This window comes from Galleria mellonella, unplaced genomic scaffold (genome assembly GCF_026898425.1).
Source record: "Galleria mellonella isolate WM207_F2 unplaced genomic scaffold, CSIRO_AGI_GalMel_v1 utg117, whole genome shotgun sequence".
NCBI lineage: Eukaryota > Metazoa > Arthropoda > Insecta > Lepidoptera > Pyralidae > Galleria > Galleria mellonella.
The window spans coordinates 1,019,408-1,040,149 of NW_026441980.1; the positions used below are offsets into that span (position 1 = coordinate 1,019,408).

The 20,742-nt window shown below is 32.9% G+C and overlaps 1 protein-coding gene across 2 annotated transcripts in view; it reads left to right on the forward strand.

The window, feature by feature from the left end:
- Positions 1 to 478: 478 nt before the first annotated feature.
- LOC113516518 (neurotrophin 1) overlaps positions 479 to 20,742 on the forward strand; it is a 35,241-nt gene continuing 14,977 nt past the window's right edge. The window contains exons 1-2 of one of the 2 annotated variants that reach the window (XM_052897638.1): positions 479 to 1,104; positions 18,747 to 19,136. In XM_052897638.1, coding sequence (XP_052753598.1) covers positions 628 to 1,104; positions 18,747 to 19,136 — 867 coding nt within the window. In that variant the 5' untranslated portion in view covers positions 479 to 627. The remainder of the gene's footprint in view (positions 1,105 to 18,746; positions 19,137 to 20,742) is intronic. The other variant, XM_052897639.1, reaches the window with a different exon arrangement.

The following is a 20,742-nucleotide window of genomic DNA, read 5'->3' on the forward strand; positions in this document are numbered from 1 at the left end:
GAAAGCTGCGAGTAAACGAGTTTATTGAACAGCAACAATACCTTGCCGATTGCAATACTCATTCGAATACTATTCATAGATTTCGTAACAATTCGATAACACTATCTAACCGTGAAAGCATTTTCGCGTCGAAAAAATAATCAAGTATCATCCATGCAAATCGAGGCAAATTCGTATAATCCACTTTGAAATCTACTTTCGCCCTTATTATATTACTAGTAAGGTATACTTTTCAATAATTTCTTAAAATAAAAGAGGTAAACATAAGTTTGCCAATCGCTTTCTGTGTCCAAACAATAGAGTATGTAATCCTCCATGATGCCCCATTGTAGTGACATTGATAATTGGATGACTTATCATAATCCAAACAACGCTGACCCTAAGGTGGTGAAAGTTACCAGTTCCGGCATAATCTGACACCTGTAAATATGCGAGATGATATCTCTGTGTGTGTGAGACTGCGCATGCGTTCATTCTACGGTGAATCGAGGAAAGCGGCGCGCGCGCACCTCGCTCGATACTCTCGTATATAAATGCGATTTTCCATGTAATAATGTGAATATGATTAAGTGTGTTCCATACAATACGTAATATACAAATTATGACATTAAGTTCAATTTAACTAAAATGGCGTACAAAATAGTATTGACGGTTCTAGTTTTAACTGTAGTGGGAGCGGTGGAAGAATTTAAAGACTTTGAGTTCCAGAGTGATCCTGGTGAAATGATGATAGCCCAGGAGTCTAGGTATTACCAAACGATAGTCAAACCACCAGTGAAGATTGTGAAACCCATAGGAGTTACGAATTCCCATAGACCACAATATAACCTGGATTCCATAGAAGATGAACCGTTATTGGAAAACCCGGCGGTAACAACTAAAAGAACGGTAACTTACACACCGTCGTATAAATTAAGGTCTAAAGAAGGAATGATAAAAGAAGCGGTGTTGAAGGCTTTAGAAAGGAAAGACCATGTTGGCAAGTTCGCGCAGATCCTGCCCATCATCAGAGCGATGTCGGGTAACCAAAGGGTGGCTCTGGCTTCCTTAGTGGCCAGCCAAGTTACGACTCCTCCAGGAAGGGCGCCATTGAACTTGGTCCAGGTAAGAATTTTGGTTCTTTCGATTTTCTCAAGCACTTTTCTGTATCAAATGGGTAGGTAGAGATCAATATATATATATATATATATATATATATATATATATATATATATATGTATATATATATAAATTATTTATAACAAAAATAATTAAAATTACAAAGATATGAAATTATAGTTTCTTGCTTATTTTATTATATTACCAAATGAAGTTAAATGAGATAATTATGAATAAATTATGAATGTTTCAACCGTGAAGCAGTTGTATTTGCATGGCTGTGTTTCGGTTTGAAGGGTGGGATATGGCGTGAATTTACAAGGTACAGAGAAATAACACCTGAGTCGTCAGGGATGGCAACGCATGGGGGGTATCATGGGCGAAACAGTATTCTCTGTTATGTCCATGGTACTGCTCATGTCTATGGGCGACGGTTACCACTTTCCATCAGGGGGGCCGTCAGCTTGTTTGACATTCTAAGTTGTATATAAAAAAAATCTATATGCTTTTATACTGGATTTATGTAAAATAGTTAATTATTATATGTAACTGCATATTATAAAAAAAAAATAAAGAATAAAATACAATATTTTTCAATAATTCTGAAAAAGTTCAAAATAAATACGACTATTTTATTATATTGTATTGTGTACTAAATTGTATTTTACTAAAGGAATAAAAAAATTGTTTGTAATATAAAATATTCGATATGTTTATTCAAATACTAAGTTATCACTACAGTAATTTTCACCAGTTACTTCACTTATCACCATCAAAATCTTCATCATCTTCATCTGATACAGTATATTTTGTATAGCGTGCGCACAGATATGGTCTACTTACAGTTTCGTTACAGTACTTGTATATTTATAAACTAGCGGCCCGTCCCGGCGTCGCACGGGTGGACATTACATTTTAAAACTGGCCATTAAGGCTGCGCACGCGACGGTAGCTTAAAAATAGAGTAACTTCTCCCGTTTTCCCAACATTTCCCTTCACTGCTCTGTTCCTATTGATCGTAGCGTGAAAAGTATACTATAACCTGCCCAGAAGTATGAAGAATAATTATACCAAGTTTTGTTAAAGTCCGTCGAGTAGTTTTTGTTTCTATAACGAACATACAGACAGTCAGACAGACAAAAATTTTACTGATTGCATTTTTGGCATCAGTATCGATCACTAATCCACCCGCTGATAGTTATTTTGGAAATATATTTCATGTACAGAATTGACCTCTCTACAGATTTATTATAAGTATAGATTATAAATTTTGTAAATTATAATATAAATTATTTCATATAAAACTAAACTTACGACTGTATCCATCCTACGACTGTACGATGACCTATAATAACATTATATACAAGTCAATGAGATTGTTACGCTCTATTAATTCACCGCAGAAATCATTGTACTGTGAGTTGAAGATCAACCATGTATATCTATGGCTGAGAACAGAAATGGGGTTATTGAATCTAGCTAGGTAATCTGTTACTAATTTTAATAGTAAATAATCAATGACAGTTAATTAGAGATATAAGAAATGTTTATATATTTAACTAGCTATATCCCACGGCTTCACTCGCATGAAGACTCTGTACAAAAGTCGATTGCTTGGGTACCTCTGTCCCATTCGTGTTTCTACCGTGAAGCAGTTGTGTTTGCATGGCTGTGTTTCGGTTTGAAGGGTGGGATATGGCGTGAATTTATAGGGTACAGAGGAATAACACGTGAGTGCTCAGGAATGGCAACGCATGGAGGGTATCATTGGCGAAACAGTATAGTCTGTTATGTCCATGTTATGCTCATGTCTATAGGCGACGGTTACCGCTTTCCATCAGATGGGCCGTCAGCTTGTTTGCCATTCTAACTTGTATAAAAAAATGTATTATTTTTTAATGGAAATAACTATACTGTTTCCTCTTCTTATTGTACGCACACTGCCCGCTGGTAATTAATGCTCCTTTCCACTCAGGACTTGCTGGAAAAGAACTCTTACAGAGTTAAGCTCGCCTTTTATACATCTTTATTTAATACAAATTGTATGTTTTATTCTTTTTGTGTACAATAGAGTATAAATAAATAAAAAAAAAATGAATCAGTAAATATAATATACTATATTCCAAAGTTACATTCGAATCCGATCAGTAGTATTTGCGTGAAAGAGCAACAAACATGCAACCGTCCATACGTCGTTACAAATATTCGCATTTATTGCAAATACTAGCGGCTCGTCCCGACAAAGATGTTTAAAGTTAGAAATACAAACAAATATATAATGATAGAAAAATATATAATAAAATTGGAGCTTAATTATAAAGCTTGATTTATCTACCATCAAATCCTTCTTTTCCATATTTTTTCACAGATTTGCGACTAAAACACTGCATAGTATTTTTATACATTTTCTTATAGATTTTGACCTTCCAAAAACAGGAAAATGTTTCAAAACATTCTTTCACATAGGTTTTTATAGATATAATTATACATTTATAATTATATATATAATATATTATTTATAAAATTATAATTGTAGTTTTTGTCTAAAAAAGACACATCATTCTTATTTTTTATTTTTGAGTCAGTTGGTAGTTTTTTTCTCATCATTGAACTCTATCCTAAATCTTTCAACTTGTTGAATAATTTATCTTATCTTGAGGATTAAGCGATTGGTGTGTTTATGTTGCACTTATAAAAAATTATATACATATATACTTTATTGCATTCGTAAAAAAAGATACGGCGATTAGTTTAACAACTTGTTAGCAAGGGTGGGCTTATCTCTGTAATAGATCTGTAACAGTTCCAACTTATATTGGTTGTTGCAGTGAGAGGAAAAAATATTAGCGGCTAATCTAGTACAGGAAAGGTATAAAAAAAAAAAAGAATTATAATACAAAGTAAATGTAATACTAATAAAGTGAACAAAAAATAATTATGTATATATACAATTTTAAAATATCATACCGACCAAGTCGTAGCTTACAATAGACAATTAAATGAACGTGAAAATAAAAACAAGATTGAGGAAAAAAAAAATATAAGAATGTAAATACTGCAACCGGTTCATAAACTTATACGATGTTACGCAATACGTTTTATAATTATTGCATCTAATTAATGATGTAACAAACTTGTTGCACTCAGATGGGCTGGCCCAAAAACGACGGAAGCATACTGCATCCATAAATATTATTTTATCTGTCATTAGAATTATTCAACGATTTTTTTTTTTTATAGGCTAAGTACTAGAATGTTAAGTAGGCACGTCTAATAGAAAGTGGTATCATTTTTATGCAAAGTATATAGCTCGGACGATAATGAGTATCAGATGAAGAGTTTGTAGAAAGGTCGTCTGCTTGGGTACCTCTGTCGCATTGGTGTTTCTGCCGTCAAATAGTTGCTGTCAAGAGTGAGATGTGGTATGAAATTACAGGAGTAACCGTTGACTGTCCATCGTAGAACATAAGTTTTCCTCATGCCAGGAATTTTGTCATTAGTTGCCACACTTGGTAAGTGGGTTGAGAACCGCATTTAGGCTTTATTTTTTTTTGCGAGGGCAGCTATCCCTCTACTGTTAAGTTTAATTTAGTCGCATCTTACGACACCCATGGGAAAGAATGGAGTGGCTTATTCTATGCCGGGATCAAACGGCATAAAATGGGCTGCCAGTTACAGGATATGTAGACATAATACCTCATCTGTAGTACCATGTGCTTAATAATGTAGTCCAGAGGGAGGCTTTGTACAAAAGTCGTTTGTTTGAGTACCTCTGCCCCATTCGTATTTCTACCGTGAAGCAGCTGTGTTTACATGGCTGTGTTTCGGTTTGAAGGGTGTGTTTCGGTTCTTTTTAAAATTTCCCCTGTACAGATACTATTTAGTTGCAATTTTACTATTATATTAAGGTACAGGCCTATATGCCATATTTGGTGGGCATTCCAGGTTGTGGAAAAAAAAACAATTATGAATAAAATTGTGTTTTTTTTTTATTTCATTAAGAACTAATGTGGATGTAGATTTTTATCATTTACATTGCAATTATTGTTATTGGATAAAATTATTTAATCATTTTGCCGTCATTCATCTACAATACAACTCCTCTAAGACATAAATCGACAGAGACTTTTACGCTTGAAAGTGCTGATGTTAATTTGTTTGTCATCTAGTGACATACAAAACTTGTCTATGTCAACATTCGATGCCATATTGTGGACATAACTCACGTACCAACAGCAGTTATGAATGTTTTTTTTTTAATATTATTTGGAAAAAGTGTTTACAAGTAGTAATTGTTCGTGTTTAACACGAAGAAAGTGATTATAAACAATTTTTGTGTTACTAAATAAATATTTAGTAAAAAATATTATATCACGTCATTGTCCCAGTGAACTTCATTTTTTAACTGGTTTCAAACAGAAGTTGGACGTCAATTCGGTTGTATTTTGTTTGTTACCATACAACTCCGTCAGTTATAAACCATTTTGGAAAATTATTTTTTTGTCTGGAAGGATATACTTATTAATTTGTTCCGTAGTTTTATCAAAATCGGTTCAGTAATTTGGATTTTTAAATAAAAATAACTGGGTTTGTCACAATTGAAGTAGTTTTTTTCGGTGGGACACAATCATTAATTACATAACCCATCAAAAACCTTTCTTCTTCATTGGTTTTTTTTAATGGATGATAATGGAATGATAACCCCACCAGCGCTATCGGTATACACCGGCAGGGCACCAGTGAAGGATGATAGGTGAGGATGAAGCAGGTCAGTTAGCCCACCGTCACGAATTCGACAAGAATTGTTCACGATGGTTTCCAGGGGGAACCACGTGGAGGTCGACCTAATATAGTGTGGATATAGCTAGCAATGGGGCTGTCAAACTCCATTACTAACAATCCCTTTCCCCCCGCTTCATCAGTTTTTGGTTCTATAAACTGTATGATCAGCCCATTGTCACTTCAGCTTGCATATCCTATAGACTATGTTGGTGACTTTGCTTCTTTTATGGATACCTTCGTTTCGGATTTTGTTACGTGAAGAACTTCGAGCCCAACCCTCTCCATAGTACGTTTAGTAGTACGAAATAGTCGTGTACTACGAGTTAATTACACAATTTTACCATGCAATCCTTACGATAGTTAAACAAATATGCACTAATTATTTTGCGACATAATTAAACCGCATGGGAGACTGTTTCACACAATTGATATCAGTTTTTACTTTTCCGTTTTTTATCCGCTCACTGTGCAATTTGCTATGTGAACGGGAAATCATTTTAGAGATTACGTTGATACACGGAAAGCTACCGTGGAGAGATTTTACAAAGTTGGCTATTTGGTATCTCTGACTAAAGTCTTACATTATCCCACCGACAAGCAGCTACGATTATATATATATATATATATATATATATATATATATATATATATATATATATATATATATATATATATATATATATATGTATATATATATATATATGTATATATATGTATATATATATATATATATATATCTGGTTTAGTATAAAAAGTATACTTTGGCATGAATTTACTGGGTACAGAGGAATAACACCTGAGTCCTCAGGATATAACAACGCATGGGAGGTATTATGGGCGAAACAGTATACTCTGTTATGTACATGGTACTGCTCATGTCTATAGGCGACGGTTATCACTTTCCATCAGGTGGGCCGTCAGCTTGTTTGCCATTCTAAGTTGTATAAAAAAAAACTTTTTTAAATTTTTTTGATCTTATAACCCAAGTTGTCTGTAAGAGATTGCTTTTAGCGATAAGACCGCCTTTTGTATATACACATTCTGTATAAATATTCCTTGTATATGTCTTTTTGTGCGCAATAAAGAGTTTATTATTATTTTTAACTCCATTACTTGTAAAACGATTTGGAAAATTATTTTTTTATCTGATAGGATATGCTTACAAAATTTTAACGAAATCTATTCAACAATTGAAGTCACAATTGCATTCAGTTTTTTATAATAGGCAATCTTTAATTATAATGGGTGAAAATGGTATGGTCACAGCCAGCGCTGTCGGTATACGCTAGTGGGGTACCGGTGAGAAATAATAGGTGGGGATGAAAACAGATCAGTTAGCCTATCGTGACGTATTCATATAGAATTATCCACGATGGATTCCAGAGGAACCGCATGGGGATTGACCTCATAGGGTATATTATTAGCAATAAATCCGCCAACCCCCATTACTAATAATGCTTTTCCCCCCAGTTGACTATAATATTTATTAATTTTATTTCCGCTACTTCGTATGCGTGGATTTCAGTAATAGGGAAATCAAAGAATATATCACTTGTAGATTGCATATTAAGATAAAACATATACTAAATTTTAACTTAGACTTTCAGGTATATATTTATAAAAACAGTATCAAATTTGTTGTAGTCGTTTAGGCGTGATGCCGGCACAAACGTACAGATACAGACAGAGAGGTGAAATTTTTACAAAATATTGTTTTCACATCTATTAGACATATTTCATTGCATGTCTAATTATACTTTTATTATATTGGTAATATATTTAACCCCAATGCCAAGGAAATAGCCCATATATAGTTTTCCTAAATGTGTTATCTAATTCCAAATTGATAGACATTAGCTTATGTCGCTTAACAGATGGGTTATCAACTGCAATTAAGCTTTGAATAAGCTTTATAGATGTTTTAATTTAAAGCTGTTTTTTGACCCTTGACCATTAAATTCCCTTAGTCGCCTCTTACGACACTCATGGGAAAGGAAGTGGTGGCCCATTCTATGCCAGCACTGCAATTATTTGCTAGCTATTTGCAAAATATTTCAATAATAATCGATACTATACGTGTAAACTATGTATTAATTGTAACGGCTTAAAATTATACTTTAGAGACTTTGTACAAAAGTCGATTGCTTGGGTACCTCTGTCTCATTCGTGTTTCAACCGTGAAGCAGTTGTGTTTGCATGGCTGTGTTTCGGTTTGAAGGGTGGGATATGGCGTGAATTTACTGGGTACAGAGGAATAACACCTGAGTCCTTAGGAATGGCAATGCTTGCGGAGTGTCACGAGTGAAACAGTATACTTTGTTACGTCCATGCTACTGCTCATGTCTATAGGCGACGGTTACCGCTTTCCATCAGGTGGGCCGTCAGCTTGTTTGCCATTCTGAGTTGTATAAAAAAAAATACTAAAAAGCAAAGCTATTGTTCTAACAATATTATGTCGGTGCGGAGAGAATGATCAGTTTCCACTTTGTCGAGAGTTTCATTAGAGAACCGAGATGTTGGAACGAGGTCGCTTTTTGTTAAGCACTTTACATTTTCACGCGTTTATAGCTATTGCATAGGTTGAAATATAGAGCAAATGTATTGGTAAAATAGATTATTTATGTTTCTATTACACAGCTGTTTTTAATTTACAGGGCGGAATATAGTTAGATAGATAGATAGATACTCTTTATTGTTTCCTCCATAAGATTACAATAGTAAACTTATCATAAATATGTATAATACAAACAATTACAAGTTTTTTGCTCTTTTGAGGGCAAAACAATGAACTAAATTTTGACCATTATGTGTTACTATGGCACACGCATGAAAGAAAAAAATTGTTACTTGTTTTATATATTTTGCTTTATTTTGTCTCTTTTTTTATTCAACTTAGAATGGCAAACAAGCTGACGGCCCGCCTGATGGAAAGTGGTAACCGTCGCCTATAGACATGAGCAGTACCATGGACATAACAGAGTACGAGTATACTGTTTCGCCCATTATACTCCCCATGCGTTGCCATTCTTGACGACTCAGCTGCTGATACGACAATGATGATAGTTGAAGTCATTGCTTTTACAAGTACAAACTTTTTTTTTCACAAAATATACATGAATTTAAGAAATTTTTCATAACTGAAATTTACTGCAGGCAACATTCATACGAGAGCGAGTAGTGACATAACAAATCGTTAACTCATTGCAACTTAACGACATCATTACGTGATCTCGCGTAGTTCATTGACGTACTCTACCGTAACTTATTACTTTTAAGTGAAGTATTTCTTGATATTAAACTGAGACATGTTCTTATTATGTGATTTTCACTAATAAAAAATTAAATGAGAACTATTTATTTTAAAATTATAAATTTCTTACGTAAATATGTAAAAAAAATATATATATATATATATATGAATGCAGCGTGAAAATAATGAGCAGACAGATATGAGAAGGTATATTCGTGTATATTATTTTAATATAATATAGAATGGTAATTAGTGGAAATTAACACACATAGCTCGAAGAACAGAGACAGACAGCGGTTCATCCGCTACCCCTTACGGGGTGCAGATACGGGCCTCGAGCGTGTGCTCTTTGCCCGAGCAGTCTGCGCAGGCTGCCGCCTGCGCGTCAAGATCCGACACTATTGTAAATAGCGCCGGCTAAGGGGAAATAAAATGGAAAAATGAGCGGGGAAAAATTATGTAAAAGGTGTAAGTTTATACGTCGTCGACCGTGCAGGGCCGGGAAGAACCGACAATCGGTGAGAAAAGTTCTTGAGAGGCGATTCCGTACAGGCAACCGCAGTATAGGATGATTTCCCACTAGATGGAGTAACGACATTGAATGTATTGCAGGGAGTCAGTGGATGCTTGTGGCTTAGGGCCGTTCCTTATGCAGTTCCCTAGGGAACTCTAGAGTCTGTGGGGGAGACTTATATTAAGCGGTGGACATAATGGCTGAGATAATAATGGCCGTACATATATTTAATACGTGGCAACCATCGCACGTAGATTTAAAGTATCATGGATTTCACAAAATATACTGCCTCGCCCACCTTATTAATAATACGTTGTCATTCTTGAGCACTAAAAACGTATGCTATCGTAATTTGTAATTGCATTGTCGTACAAGTGAATTTTTCAAACCGAAAAGCAGCGTTTAAATAGAAGTTTTTGCAAAATATACTCTACTAGCTTTGTATGAATAGATAGGTGGAACTCATCTATTTATTTTTATTAAAATATAGTCCATTTTACATACTAATGTAACTTTCTATAGTTGAAATACTTTTGCATGGCAAACAAGCCATCCTAAGTTGTATAAAAAAAAATATTTTTTAATATAAACTAAACTACTGAATCAATTTCTTTCTGAAATAAATATATATATATATATATATATATATATATATATATATATATATATATATATATATATATATATATATATATATATATATATATATTAGAAAGATTTTTCTAAATCGGTATATAACTGACGGAGTTATGAGGTAACAAATACAAAAAAAAAAAACATTTGAATTAAGAACTTCCTTCTTCTGGAAGTCGGTGGAAAAATCAAATCTTACCTCATCATACGTTTAGATAAAACCAAATTACTGTTTGAAAATTTTACTCGACAAACGCTGGCCACCGAATCGGATATAGACGAGTGGTCGCTAACTATTTACAAATGAATATGTATCAGCTGTCCACCACGGGGAAGATGCAGTAACTGGCAAGCGATAGTTATCTTAAAATGTGTGAAGAACGATGTGTACACGTACGTGTAATTAAACAAGTTGAGTTAATACATTAATAAAGAAAAATCGTCTAGCCCTAAACTAAACTAAGCTTGTGGTATTCGAGTTAGTACTAAACAACTGATTTTGTGTTACACACATGAAAAGAGAATGAAAGAAAAAAAGAAAAAATAAACTATCTATAAATCCCTAATATAAAAATAGAGTCTATCCAGATAGATAGATAGATACTCTTCATTGTTTCCTCCAAAAGATTACAATAGTAAACTTATTATAAATATAAACAATTACAATAAAGTATTACACTGAGAAAACTATGAACAGCCTTATCGCTAAGAGCGATCTCTTTCAGGCAACCTTTAAAAATGTTATTTCTTTTATGTTTTAAATTTTTTCTTTTTTATTTTTGCATATCTATCTGTATTTGTATTTGTGGACATATAAATTTATATTTATTGTTACTTCTTTTATGTATCTATTTTACTTTTATATATATATATATATATATATATATATATATATATATATATATATATATATATATATATATATATATATATATATATATTATATATATATATATATATATGTATTTTATTGTATATGTCTACCTATATCTATTGTTGTTTGCGTGCAGCTATTAATTCTAATAAATTATATGTCTATCTATCTATACAAATAGCTTTATTTTGTTTGAAAAATGGTATAAAAGATGGTATATAATATTTATATATTGGTCACATTTTTCACCAGAATCTGACGTACAAAATTTATTTAATTGTGCCACTATACTATGCCAACACTTTTTACTTAAATCGTCATATTATATAAATGTCAATATATTTACGTATTAATAATAAATTATACAGATTACAAATTACAATCATTTTACAAATTACAAATTACATTAATTGAGTCACATATTTAAGCTTTAAAATATTCAAAATATTCATTAACCGAGTAAAAACATTTTTCTATCAACCATCTTTTTAGTTCCTTTTTAAATATATTCGAGGGTAGTGTTTTTATTTCGTCCGTTAATTTATTATAAATGCTTATTGTCATACAGTAGGCATTTCTGCTATACAAAGTTGTAGTTTTATAAGGTAGTACTAAGTTTTGAGGATTTCTTGTGTTAAAATTACAGAGATTACTTTTATTTTTAAATAAATGTAAATGTGTTTTCGCAAATATGCATACTTATACATATATATATATATATATATATATATATATATATATATATATATATATATATATATATATATATATATATATATATATATATATATATATATATATATATTTACATGGGACAGTAAGTATATTTAGTTTTATGTAAAAGGGTGATAAACGATCATGCGATTCATTAAATAGTAAGTGATCACCACAGCCCATGGACACTAACAACACCATGAGAATCGCCAATTCTTATAATATATTTAATTTTGTAAAGACATGCGTATATTATATATAAAAAATAGCTAAATACATTAGAGAATACAAATGTTTGTAACATACGGGAATCAAACTCGTAACAATAGAAATGTAAAGCGGTGTGTAAAACCGCTATACCACTAAGGTACTATTTTAAATAATAACAGTTAACTTTAAATAAAAATAATAAATTTGAATAATAATAATAAAATAAAATGGATGAAAGTGGAACGGTAACCCCGCCTGCGCTATTAGCTTACTCGGGTACTAGTGAGGGAAAGGTTTGGATGAAGTCAAGTTAGTTTACTCATCGCAATAAAATTACGATGGTTTCGAAATAACGTGATACGTTCACAAAATAGACTCATGCCCAGTAGTGGGACGTAAATAAGGTGTGATGATGATTACCTTTATAGTATTCCCTTGTCCCATAACCGTGAGCAGCTATTTGTAATGACCGCGTGCCGGATGAGATGTCCGTATCGCGTGACCGTCAATTTTCTTAGGAAATTGATGATTTTCATTCGCATGATGTGTTGGTGGTCGTTTATGATGCTTGGAAGCATTGAAACTCTACACTAGTAATTATATCTAGTAAGTATATAGATGTAGTATGGATTTGAATATTGTATTAATGGGAATTGTATTGTAAATGTAATTATTGTATTTTTTTTTTTAAATTAATATTATTTTCTCAAACATGCTTGGAAATGTGAGCATTATTTTGACAATCTTCTTCGAGATAAATCAAAATTGCCGTACTGGCCAGATACATGCGGGCAGCGGCCGGCAAAAGTTGTATGAAAATCCATATCTGTCGTGTTTTGCGACCAGATAAATTACTATTTAATTACGTTACTAATTACGTTTTAAATTCAACTCCTCTACCCATACTTTAACATTACGTTCTTCCGAAAACCTTTCCCTTATGACACCTTCTCATTCCACTAAATTTTATCACAATTCCTTCACTGTTTCTAGCATTAGGTTATGGAATTCATTGCCTGTTGTTATTAGAAGTACAAAATCCATTGATGCTTTCAAACGACAAGTGAATGATTATCTTTTCTCTATCTGATTTTTCTTCATTTAAAAAATTGGCATTCTTTATTTATGTATTTATATAATTATTTATTTTATGATAGTTTGTTTTCCTTGTGCCTATAATTATTAATATATATCCTAGTATTAGGTACATATTTAACATATGTATATGCATGGGATTATATAATTTTGTTTGATTGATATGTATATGTATGTGATTGTATATATATGTATGTGTATATGTATGTATATATGTGTGTATATATGTATATAATTTTTATATATTTTTAATTTGCAAAAGATGCTTTTTTAATTATAAAGCACTATTATACCTACTTGTACAACAATTAGTCCATTACCTTAAGGTTGTCTTGAAAAGATTGCTCTCGGCAATAAGACCGCCTTACTGTACTTATACAATTGTATCGTTATGTTTGTAAATTGCCTTGTTTATTTCCTATATTGTATAATGCAAATAAAGTATACCCATTCATTCATTCATTCATACTATGTAAACTCATATCTGTCCTGTAATTTAAAAATAGAATGACCTTTACTTCGAAACATGGCTACCAAGGAGGTAAGTAATAAAAGGTTTTATTTAAATTTCGAACTGGTTTGCAAATAGAAAGCTGTTTATTGAAAAAAAAAAAACAAAGGAGCATTATGGCACGTGAAAAATTATTAGTTCGCTATTCGTCATTGAACTTAAAAATTAAAATTGTGTTTTTAATTTCCGCGCATTGTTTGAGAAAAGTACTATATAAGCCTTAGCCACAACTAGGCATCGATGGACTCACGTATGTGTGCCTTGGCTGCGCCATTTGCAAATTCGTCCATCAATGTCTCAGTTGCTGGCCGCTGCAGTAATGTACTATTTATATAGTAATTATTATAATTATAAAGTGACGTATCATAAGAATCTGTAACAGATGTATATGAATAAAGATGATTGATCATTTTTCCAATCAACTTAAAAAAAAAATATTCTCGATTTGGTAGTATGTTTTTTTTTTTAATGTTCGTTATTTCATAAATCTGTCAGTTGTAAATCGATTTGCAAAATTCTTTTTTTTTTTTTATCTAAAAGGATACACTGGATATACTTGATACTGAATGAAATTTTTTGAGAACAATCATTACTGATTGGTTTAGCAGTTTAGTTTTTAAATTAATATAACTAGTTCTGGCATAATTGAAGTCGGCTTTTTTTAGCATTAAACACAATTTCAGTTTTATTTAAAGGCTTTTAAGTTAGGATATGTCATCTCCAATTTATACAACTTAGAATGGCAAACAAGGTGACGGCCCACCTGATGGAAAGTGGTAACCATCGCCTATAGACATGAGCCGTACCATGTACATAACAGAGTATACTGTTTCGCCCATGATACCCCCCATGCGTTGCCATTCCTGAGGACTCAGATGTTATTCCTCTGTACCCTGTAAATTCACGCCATATTCCACCCTTCAAACCGAAACACAGCCATGAAAACACAACTGCTTCACGGTAGAAACACGAATGGGACAGAGGTACCCAAGCGATCGCCTTTTGTACAAAGTCTCCCTCTGGTAAAATTATTATAATTATTATTATAATGGGTATCTGCGAGTATAAATGAACAATATTAACTACCAACACAATTACAAAGTGATGCCAGCGTCGGTAACAAACTTCTCACCCACTTTCTTTTTAATTACAATCCGTGAAGCTCGAATGACCATATTTATGGTTCATGATCGCATTATTATGCTTCTGTTACAATCTACATTTGAACATATAATTGCAGATAAAGTAAATTTATGGTTTTGTTAAATATATAATCACTTTTTTTAGAGTTATACGAAAGAGATATTTCCAATGGGTATTTCTTGTTTTCTTATCTATTGGAAAATGTGAAATATCTATATTTTTCTCAAGAATTTTTGCAGTATTATTAATATTTCTTCTCTTGACTCCTTATTATAAATCCAATGTAAAGTAAATATTGAGTTATTATAAACACCTTGTGTGTCAATAGAAATAAACTATTGTGCCTAAATTTACCTCAGTAATGTCTAGAATAAATGTATGTATTACCAGAGGGAGACTTTGTACAAAAGTCGATTGCTTGGGTACCTCTGTCCCATTCGTGTTTCAACCCTGAAGCAGTTGTGTTTGCATGGCTGTGTTTCGGTTTGAAGGGTGGGATATGGCGTGAATTTACTGGATACAGAAGAATAACACCTGAGTCCTCAGGAATGGTAACGCATGGGGGGTATCATGGGCGAAACAGTATATACACTCTGTTATGTCCATGGTGCTGCTCATGTCTATAGGCGACGGTTACCACTTTCCATCAGGTGGACCGTCAGCTTGTTTGCCATTCTAAGTTGTATAAAAAGAAACCGCGTAACTTATCAGATGGACCGGTCGTATGTTTTTGGCATAAATATATAATTTGTCGTATAAATAAAAAGTACGCCGAAAAATAGAGGTGACGCTAAATTAATACTACCATAATATTTGCATACGAATATATTTCTGCGCAAATGACAAATACTAATCATTTTGTTTATATTTATTATTTTAAACACTCCATACCTTTTGAATTGTTTGTTTATATAGTGAGATGCGTATTTGTAATGTCGCTGTATTACACATGTCATCGTCTTTATATCAGCCGTGTTTTCTCCACTGCTGACATAGGCCTCCCCTATAGACTGCTATAAGGAACAGTCCTGAGCCACCTGCATTCACTGACTACCTGCAATGCATTTGAAGTCCAACACTGCTTTTGCCCGTACGGGGACACATATATAACCAATTTCTCCCGGATAAAGGGATTGTTAGCAATGGAGTTTGACAGCCCCATTGTTAGCAATATGCCTTATTAGGTCGACCTCTACGTGGTTCCCCCTGAAAACCATCGTGAACAATTCTTATTGAATTCGTCACGATGGGCTAACTGACCTGCTTCATCGTCACCTGTCATCCTTCACTGGTGCTCCGCCGGTGTATACCGATAGCGCGGGTGGGGTTACCATTCCATTATTCTCTTTCACTACACTGGGTTGGCTGGAATATATATATATACACATCAACTTTAAAAAACCACTTATGGTGCATATTGTACAAATAAATTTCAATAGGTGTATAATATAAATTGACGAACTAACGGGTCATTACACTTTCTTTACGATCACTTACGTCAGTAACACTTTCCCTGGCAGATTTTTTTTCTTTCATTTACACGGATTAAGTATTACGTGAATTGGTAATTTAAACTGTGATTAATTTAGCACGGTACTTTACTTGTGTATCCTATTAATTATTTCATAGTAATGTAATATTTCGTAACAATAAACTGTGTCACCACTCCTTTTTATCGCCAAGAAATCGTAAGAGGTAGGCGTAATATGGATACCGATCTGATATATATATATATATATATAATATATATATAATATATATATATTAATGGGTGATAATGGAATGGTAACCCCGCCTGTTCTAACGATATACACCGGCGGATGAAGCAGGTCAGTTAGCCCATCGTGACGAATTCGACAAGAATTGTTCACGATGGTTTCCAGGAGGAACCAGGCATATTGCTAGGGCATACTGCTAGCAATGGGGCTGTCCAACTCCATGTTAGGTTCCTCTGGATAAGTAAAATAGCATATAAATTTGATTATTTAATCTCTCACTGATCTCAAATATAAGTCTTACCAAGTCTCAAAAAAAGAAAGGGGTTCAAATAAAAAAGAAAAAACTCACATAATTGGTGTCGAGGTTCTTGACATAACTACGATCGTACCATGTAATTAAATAACAAAATTTAAACTTGAACTGTGCAATCTTGATCTGCCGTAACAAATTAGTACGAAAACAATATTAGCATAACGTGAATTATATAAAACGGGGACTAGGTTTTCTCATAACCTTAATAACGTAGATAAGTGAGACAATACAGTTATAATCTTCAATGAGACATAATTGATATAATTTTTGATGTTAAGGTGACACTCAGTGTATTGTTATGCGAGGTAATTGTGTATTATGATTGCTGTAAATAACATTGGTATTGTTATACAAATTATATAAAATTATGAAAAAACGTTTCACAAATTAATTAATTTATTGAATAAAAAAAAATCTATTTAGTTTTGTTTGTAGTACATTATATTCTTTATTGCACTTGTAAATTACATTGTTAATATATTTATAAATATTGTGAGCAATGGTGGACTTATCTCTGACAGAGATCTCTTCCTGTCACCCCAATGCAGTTAGAAAGCATGTTGTTAGCGGGCAGCTGAAGTGCTGCAACTATTAATATTTAGAGTACATAAACAAATATACAGTTAAATAAAATATTAAGATACATAATAAAATATTACATAAATACATATACTATGAATAAACATAATACCTACCTACTTATACAATAGATGTTAAAATAAATGAATATACTACCTACAATAGAAATTTAGTTTAAATTATAAAAACGTTTCGCAAATTAATTAGTTAATAAAATTAAAAAAAAAAAATCCATTTAGTATTGTTTGTAGTATATTAATTACAAAGACTTTGACAGTCTATAGGAAGACGAGAAGTCTTTCCATAGACTGTCCTTAGTTATGAAAAGCTCAGCAGTGGACAAGTTCATTATTTCAGCCGTTAACTGTCCACTGCTTAACATAAGTCTTCCCCTTGGGAGGTTTTGCCAGTAGTTGCTACACTTGGCAGATGGTTTGGCAATCGCAGTAAGGTCTTTAGTGATGTTTTAAGAGGGACGTATGTATATATATAATATTGTATCATCTGTTAACTGACCACTATTGAATATAAGCCTCCCCCTTAGTGGGATTTGCCAGTAGTTGCCACGCTTGGCAGGTGGATTGGCAACCAGGCAAAACGGGTCAACTTTTTTCATACAATTTGACGTGATAAATAGTTATGAGTGATTCCTTTATAATTTCTATATTTATTTTGTTTTATAATTTCTGCATCTTTTTATTGCTCATACATTCTCAAATAATTAATTAAATAATACGTCAATACACATTGTATCCGTAAGTATATAGAACACTGATAAAAAACGAGTCAGATAATTTGACAATTAGCTGACAAAAAGTTGACCCGTTTTTGAGACTCGATGCTGTATTTATATATTCTAAGACACAACCGTATAAAAATATTAATAAAAATAGAACGGTTACTGTAGTCTCTGGATGCCTGCACTATGGACAATTAAAAAAAAAAACACAAAAAAATAGACATTAAAAAAACACTATGTTTTTTTAATAAAATGGTATGGTGATAATAAAATGGTAACATCGCCTGCGCTAACGGTATACGCTGGAGAGATACCAGTGAGGGATAATAGGTGAGAATGAAAGGGTAGGTCAGTTAGCTCTTGTGATGAATACACCTGGAATTCAGCACAATGGTTTCCAGGGGGACAACGTGGTGGTCGACCTGTTTGGGTATATTGCTAGCAATGGGACTAGTCCGCAATACTAACAATACCTTCTCTATCCCCCTGCCCATAATACTAGGGGTAGCCGACTCTGAAGAAAATAAAAATTCATAAACAGCGATATTTACTTGACACCGTTTTACATTCCAGGTGAGATCGATGTTTGGCAATGACGCAAACATAACGTCAGATTTAATGTTACCAATATTATTAGACATGGCTAATCTGATTAGACGCGCTGTCAGTCCGGGCAAGCAGTTGAGAGAAATCAAACAACCACTGTTACCACAAGCGCAAATGTTGAGACGCTCTTTCACAGAAGACATGCTAGACGAAGAATCGTTCGAAGTAGGATACGAGGAGGCGACACGCACAACAACTAGACCACCGTTCATTCAGAGAATTAGAAACCGCAGGATCATACCACAGAGAAGTCAGACAAAAAACACAGCAGACAATCTTACAGATAAGACTAACATAAAAGACACTAAAATGATTAGTGATACAGAAATTACAAACACAACACTAAAATCAGACGATGTAAGTATAAATGACATTACTGCAATTAATAATTCAATCAACCAATCACTTCTATAAATAAATCAATCAATTCTGTCAATTTATATCTTCTATTAATCAATCAATCAATCCTATCTTTCTATCAATCCACACAACCAATCAAATGTTCATAACAAACTATACTTCGAGTACTAAACAATCAAGTACTAAACTTTCTGTTCACTCAAAACGGATATGATGTTACATCAAGTGGGCCTTATGCTTGTTTGCAACCATTGTAGTATATAAAAAGTTAAGCGAATTTTTTTTTTACAACGCATGGGGCAAAGGAGCATGCGGCTCACCTGATGGTAAGTGACTACCGTCGCCCATGATCACCCATAACACCAGCGGCATAGCAGGTGTGCTGCTGGCCTTTTAAAAAGGAATATACTCTTTTCTTGAAGGTTATGTTGTCGTATCGGTTTGGAAATACTGCTGCTAGAAGTTGATTCCAAAGAATGGTTGTGCGTGGAAGAATATCACGTCTTACATACAACATAGTGTATATTTCTACTTTTTTTAAATCTCTGTCTTGTCTGTCTCTGTCTTCACACCACGTCCTTTACAAGGCATGCAAAGAGTGTTGAGGGCCAAAAGCCTCTATTCTTACAAATGATCCTAATTCATTTACTTTTCTTACACATATATACACAACGGTTCTAAAGATTGTTTATTCTTTCTTCAGCTGACACACGGTCAATGGAATAATGACAGATTAGTCTAGACTTGTGTCTTGCTAATTCTAGCAATATATCTATGTGTGATAAGGATTTAAAATATTATATCCTTAATTACACATTGACGAATGACATGTTTATTTTTATTTATTTATCTATTTTTGTACATGTACTTTCAATATAAATATTAGGTCATAACAAAAATGTACACAGACGGACTTGTCCCTTAAAGGGGTTTTTTCTAGTCAACCTTAAAACCCTAGGTAACTATAGGGTTTGTATATAAACACTAACGTATATCTATGTCTGGTTTTTGACATAATTTTGTTATGGAAACATTTCCAGTATGTGGCACGTCTAGTGATTTTAAAACGAATATAGTTTTATATCTGTGTTGCAGTTGTTATGGTAACTAAATAATTATGGTTACTGATATTTATATGAAATAGATTATTTAACGCTAATTATCTTTATTCTCTTTAATAAATTTCACTCATACGAGAATAAAAAAGGTTGATCCCTTTCTAGCGATGCATTCGTAGAGAGACACTTCATCTAGATGATATTAATCTAAGACAACGCGATACGTTGCAACCGTAACGTGTATAGATTACGCAACAATTCGAAAATATAAATTTCACAAATTATATAAATATTTTTATTCAATTCTCACGATTAAAGTAATTCGTGTAGAGTACATATGATTTGACAGAACATTATAAAAGATTATGTTCACACACTTGACGTATCATACGTTACCGTCTCGTAAGTGCTTTCTATGAGTCAATTTCTATTATTTATTATAGCACATACAATTTTCTTTTGACATGATACAATACTCATAATATCTCTAAGTACAGTTAGTGTCTTCGACCTTGTTCGTTATGACTTGAGGGCCTACCATAATA